The sequence below is a fragment of the Pinus tabuliformis genome, chromosome 5_2 (assembly GCF_031772625.1).
Source record: "Pinus tabuliformis cultivar Carrire ecotype Pingquan chromosome 5_2, CPIR1, whole genome shotgun sequence".
Taxonomy (NCBI): Eukaryota; Viridiplantae; Streptophyta; class Pinopsida; order Pinales; family Pinaceae; genus Pinus; species Pinus tabuliformis.
This window is the reverse complement of record NC_142306.1, coordinates 210,258,350-210,264,821: the sequence shown is the minus strand read 5'-3', so window position 1 is coordinate 210,264,821 and position 6,472 is coordinate 210,258,350. Positions and strand designations below refer to the sequence as shown.

Below are 6,472 nucleotides of genomic sequence, written 5' to 3'. Positions count from 1 at the left end.
TGGAAAGAAGGCTGAAGAGTACGATCCGTGAAGCCAATATGACGCTAATGGATGCACAACATCACGCATGGTTTGAAGCATCTCTGACACCACACTTGAGGACGACGTTGTCACATCAGAAACTTTCTACCCAGGCCAAAGCATTGGAGATGGCGATGAGATTACATGAGACCTCGATACAAGATCCTGGGTTGGGAGTTCAACAAATCCACATGAAAATACAAAATCTATGTTTGGAAATGTAAAGCTTGAAGTAGGATAGGGCACCACAGCCAGAGGTGTGCGAGGAAGTGTGGTGCATAAAATTCAAAGGCCAGGGTCATGACAAGGATCACTATCCAGTGTTTGTGAGCTACTTGGTAGGAGGAGGGCCAATACCTTTAAGACTGGAGGCATAGGTAGGGCCAAGCATGGCACCCGCTTTATGGTGTGCAATCTATCAAATTGGAGGGAAACACACGATAGATAATTGTCATTTGTTGAAGAAATATACATAGACACCCCAACAATTGTTTTGTAATTTCTACATGTCGGTAGGCCACGATGAGCACACTTGCCGCAGTTACTAGATAATGATGAATCGGACACCAGCCTATAGAATGAAAACCGAAACACAAGCCCTTGACCCAGATGCGGGAATGGCGCACGTTGGATTTCAGGGGCGAGGTCGAGGACGAGGTGGAATGGGACTAGGAAGGGGCCGCAGATAGTTAATTTGTTACAATTGCGAAGGACCAGGGCACTATGCCCATGACTGTACCGACCTGACGAGGATATCATGTACGTATTGTGCTCAGTTTGATCATGAAACAATAGATTATCCTACGTTGATCACAAAGATGCACGAAAAAGGGTTATTCTAGCCTCCCCTGACTTAGAATATACAAATGATGAGGTCTGAACCGTGCAAAGAGGACCCGAACGTAAACATGATGCTCAAAAGTGGTGTGACCACGGGAGAGGATAAGGGAAAGTAGTCAGAGGAAGATACGTGGGTTTGCAAGGCTCTTGTGAAGGAACCCGAGTTTGACATAGAACGTGCAAAGGAGACATTAATGCAAGCTAAGAAGAGCTTCGCGGAGGCCTCCACTTTAGGTAGAAAGGATCAACTAGAGCGAGGAATGGATCCTTCAATGCTCACTACCTTTCTAGAGACATGCATGAAATTGTTGCGCGACAACAAGGAAGTTAAGGGACTATGGGAGCTAATCACCAGGTGCGCAGGGTCAAGAGAATTGTGCGTAGTTTGGAAATTGGGGAAGCATGCATTGCACACTAGAAGAGAAATGAGGTTGACTGCACAGATTGGGGAATATGAAATGGATCAAGTAATCCTAGATCTGGGTACGGATGTGAATATATTACTAAAGCAAACATGAGAATGCATGGTGTTGGCTTATATGGGCCTGACCCTAGTTCGGAAGAGTTACTTAGCCAAACAAATCCCGCAGCTACTGACCCTTTCAGCAACATCCCGCAGAGCGTGGACAGAAGTCTCACCCGAGGTAGCAGGCGAGGGTGCTGGAACCAAGTTTCCGCACCCTAGGGATGTCTTGGTGTGGTCTTTAGGCTTCACGCACTGGTTTACAGTTCCGCGATGCTTAGTATTCACACATATCCAGCTTAAGTTTATCTTTCTTATTAGTGTGCTCGTCTATTGGAGGATGTGGTTACAAATTAATCAGGTCTTTAAGAAAACATTTAACCAACCCAACTGATTCATGCATTAAAAAGAACCAAGATTTACATTCATTAAACCATAAGCAGATTAAATTAAACAGATATTATAACAGCTCAGAAGAAACACAGAATTTCAGAAGAACTTATATTTATTTCCACTTTATCCTTAATACATCCAAATTTGCCCTGCGCACTCAGCTATAGGGGTTCACGCACACAGCTGCGAAATTTCTAGGCCTCTGCGCACACAGCTGCAGAGCCTCTACCTACTACCCCAACCCTTGACTTGGACTTATAGACGCTTTCAAACTATCTTCTTCAAAAACCAATTACATTCCATTATTTTTTCAAAAGAACTGCCTTTCCCTCATAGAGCCACGCTCTATTTATACCCTTCCTTGGCCCGCGATCCCTGCGCGAGCCAACTCTATTTATAATTCTTTACATTATTTTTGGGCACTCAATCCTACTATAATTCGCACTCTGCATACTTCAGAGTCTTTTACAATAATTTAATCCTACTTTTTGGGTTTTCTACCCCAAAAACGTTATGTGAGACCTCCACTACCCAACAGTCCCCCAACACAATCAACATGACTCATCCCAAGTCACTCACTAGCATGGCTAAATGCTCTACCTTGGCTATGTGGTTCACCTCCCTTTAAGTGGCGTTTTTCATCCTATAGCTCCTTCATTGTCTCCTACAACACTTCGTTCGGTTCCTGCTTTAGTGTTGCTACCACGTCTCGCAACCAATGATGCTCATTCTGCTCTGGTCTGTTAGCACAGAACAACCCCATATAGGATTTTAACATGAGCGGGGGAGCCACATACGGGACCTCCTGGTACCACCGTAGCCACTTCCAACCTTCATATCTTCTCTTCGCACTGTCTGTTGCAGCTTGTGTTGCAATTTTTCAAGACTCTGGCTACTGTCTGCAAGATCCCAATCTTCAAGGGACATCAAAGATGCCTTCATAACTACATATCTACCCGTGGTCGCCATCTGTCCATCCTTACGTTGTTCTGTTGTAGTGCGGTGGCCTGCCCCTGGGGGAGGCGGTGGAATTCAAACAATTTCTGCTTCACGTTCCCTTTTTTCCAATACATACCCTACTAGTGATGTTGCAGCCTACAAGATGCCCACAACTGTCACCCCCATACTCTATAGAGAGTCCTGCTTTTGCATTGGCCAGATTACTACCTTCGGGTGCATGCCTTGCATAGAGATGATGAACAGCTCCATCTATGTTTCCAAAGTGTAGGCCATCCAGTGGATTCCCCTCAGTGATTTATAAGCCATGTGAATTTCAAATGCATTGGTTGTTGCCTATTCCAGTTCGTGTAAACTTTTGGTGTAAAACCTATGTTGGCTTATTCCATATCTGGCTCGTACTATTTCTCTTAATTGTCAGTCACCTGCTCCATTTTTCCATACTGCAGACATCTTCTCATGAATAGTGATATCAACAGTCATCATTCCTTTTATTAGCGCATCCGTATCAGCCTTCTCGCACTACCGCAACCCTTGTGTTTGGTCAAATGTACGCGCACCATAGTACTCGCGCATCTGCCACCCATGCTGGTTTATCATCCCACGCTCTCTTCCAACTAGGTGTAGCGGTGAGACTATCTTCAGAGCGGCTAGTCAAGCGATTGGCTCGCCCGTGTAGAGCTTTAGGCGAGTGCCATTCACTCTTCTCGGGAAGGGGTCTCCATTGAGTTTAGCCAATTGAACCACACCCCCATCAGTAACCTCTTTGACGACATAGGGTCCCAACAAGTGCATGCGAAGATTTCCTGGGAATTTTTGAAACTTACTGTAATAAAGCAATACTAGATCATTATCCTTGAAGGTGCGCACCTTGATATGGCAATTGTGCCATACTTTCTTGCGTTGTTTCCGTACCTGCTGATGTAATCCAGCCAAAAATCGCTCCTCCTCCAATTCTTCTAGCTTTGTGAGCCTCTCCTCCAATGCCCCGTGGTCTGCCATACCTATGATTGTCGTGGTCCATAGACTAGGCACAATATATTCCATAGGCATAACGGCCTCCTTTCCATAGACTAAGTGAAACGGTGTCTAGCCAGTCAGCTTCTTTCACGTCGTTTAGTAAGGCCATAGCATAGCAAGGATGCGCAAGTCCCAGTTATTGCATCACACATTACAGACCTTAGTCAACGCATTCTCCAAAATTTTGTTGAAGGCCTCGACGATCCCATTTTCTTGCGGACAGTAGGGCATACTCTGTTGGTGATATATCTGAAATTCCTCTGTGAGTGCGCTGATCATTTCTTTCAAGAAATGCGTTCCCCTATCACTCATGAGAATTTTGGGGCATCCAAACCTATTCACGACGTTCTCGAACAAGAGCGATAACTACAATGGGGACCTCAGTGCCACGGAATTTCCTCATGACTTTCCCTGCCAGCAACTGGGTGGCAACATGAACTGAGTTGTCTGAGATACTATCAATGATATACCCTCGTTGTCCCTTGGTGAGCTGATATTTCTTTTTTAGTCGTTCTATCATCACGACATCGTTACCTTTATCAGTAATCTCTCAAGGGTCTCTCCCGTCACAGGGGAGGTGTGAAACCTGATGAACAAGTTCCGCTATGATACGGACGGATTTACCCACCCATAATATGTCCTCATGAACTAGACAGAGCAACTGCTTTATTACCAACATGGTCATAGGATGCTGGAGAAAATGAGGAATCGACAAGAGACAGAGCAATCCAGCTCTGTCCACCTCCTGTAGCCACTCCTTCGGCTGTAGGGTTGTCACTGTCCCTTTTATCTTCTAGTCCATTATTTCGTCCATTGCCAGATGGGGAAATTTTACTATATCTGCAATGTCCCAGTCTTCGAACTTCATTGTTGCAACACAGTCAACCACCGAGTTCTCCACTGGCATAGCTTTGGGTAGCGACGGGGTAACGATTACAGAGTCGACTTCATCCAGTTTTGTAGGTACTTGGGCCTTCCCTTTGCTTAGCGGCACATACTTGGGTCGTCGTACTAGTCATGTGGGATCTTCTTTAGGGAGGACTTCTTCAATGTATGTGGGAGGACCCTCATCTTCTTCCTTGCTTTCAATTATAACCGTTTTAGCCTTCTCCTCCATCGTGAATTTTCCAGATTGGAGGTGTTGGGGTGATATTCTTACTGGGGATCCTTCTTGGTTCGCAACGTCCAGGGAGATTTGGGAAGCTTGGTGGCCTGCGGCGTGGCTGTCTGCGGCTTGTCAACAGTAGGATCTTGTTCCTTCGGGATTGCGTCTTGGTAATACTTGGGAAATTCCTAAAACCATGGATTATTTTTGAATTTCTCATCACTCATCATGCTATTGACGTAGGGCGGTTTTCTTGCAGAGCAGTAAGACATGGTGGCACGCCCCTGATTCTGATTATATATAGTCTGACATTCAAAAGTGGCTACTTGTCCTTATGGTAGTTCATAAATGTGACTTTGGCAGTTATTCCTCTGTCTTAATTTCCCACCTCCAGCTTCGTGGTGCTTTAAATGTGTGATCATATCATGAACAGTACCTGCAATGCTCGCTTTCCATCTTTCCTTCGTGGCAGCGAATCCCCAAGGACACAGATGTGGTTTTTGCATGCATGCGAAGGTTCTATCACATAAATTTATAGCAGCCTAGTTTATCCTGTTGTGCCCTCTTCGAACTGAATGGGGTGTTGGGACTAGGTCTCCTACAAATAGTCAGGTGGGTGAACCCCTAGTATGGGTCTTCCATTTCCTGACGAGCCTGAGTCATGAGCACCCTATACATTCCCTCGATTCCACTACTAAATTTTGGTGTGCACATCCCTGCTCTCTTGGGTGCAGTCACAACCACGCTATCGGGGTCAATGCTTGTAACAGAGTAGGAGAGCCAGCCACGTCGGTTTCCTTGGGTAATTCCTTTCCATAATCTAGGCAAGCAACTTCTAACTGCAATTCTGCAATTGCTTCATCCAGCTTCATACTTTATGCACAGAGTCGGGCCCTAGTTTTTTCTAACTTATCCAATCACAATTTTCCATGCAGAATGGTTGCCCAAAGTTGTTGAACTCTGTCACGGACGTCGTCACTGGAGCAGTGAGTTGTGACTGCAGTAGTTGGTTGGGATGTAGAGAGATGGTTGCGTCTGGCTTTGTGACCCTATGTTCCACATAGGTCCGGTTAGGGTATTAGTAGTTCAATGCACATCCATATCTTTCGAACTGCTGCTTTATACCATCACGGACACTGCGCATGTCCTCTAATCCTAATTTGAAATTGCTCCCTATATCCCGGCTTCTGTGGCCCCCCTTTAGGGGTGCGCAACCTGTCTTTTGGCACACTGGACTGCTCTTATATTACGCATAATGTGTCGGTCAGGACAAGCTATGCTTTAGCTATCATGCCATTCTCCTCTGGTCATGGTCTTTCTTCTATCATTACGCATCATATAGACCTAGTCACCATATTGCAGTTGAGTGTCATAACTGCCTGCGGTTGATTCTGCCATCGCTCTACCTCCTCCTTGGGATCCATGGGGCCGATGCTATCATGTTCCCATGAGGTTCTTCTATTATCGGCAGACTGCACTCGATTTGTGTCTTGCGTTGTTATTTGATAAATGCAATCTAGTTCGTCATCACTTTCCTCGTCGTGTACGGGTTTGGTGTAGTGTTCCCCTTCCGCTAGGTCCAGTGGAACTACTACCCATAATGATTTATTTTCGAATGTCATCCTGTGTCTTTTTAAGTTAATGATCCCTTTCATGTCTGTGGCCCGGTCAAT

The 6,472-nt window shown here is 45.4% G+C and overlaps 1 protein-coding gene across 1 annotated transcript; it reads right to left on the bottom strand.

Moving 5' to 3' along the window:
• Positions 1-3,328: 3,328 nt before the first annotated feature.
• LOC149158301 (uncharacterized) lies at positions 3,329-3,676 on the bottom strand. The gene has a single exon (XM_089433940.1). It carries the CDS (start codon positions 3,674-3,676, stop codon positions 3,329-3,331), a length of 348 nt encoding a protein of 115 aa, XP_089290066.1.
• Between the last annotated feature and the right edge of the window lie 2,796 nt (positions 3,677-6,472).

Coding starts and splice junctions, on each gene's coding strand:
- LOC149158301 (XM_089433940.1), bottom strand. CDS start 3,676: ATGGCAGACCACGGGGCATTGGAGGAGAGGCTCACAAAGCTAGAAGAA.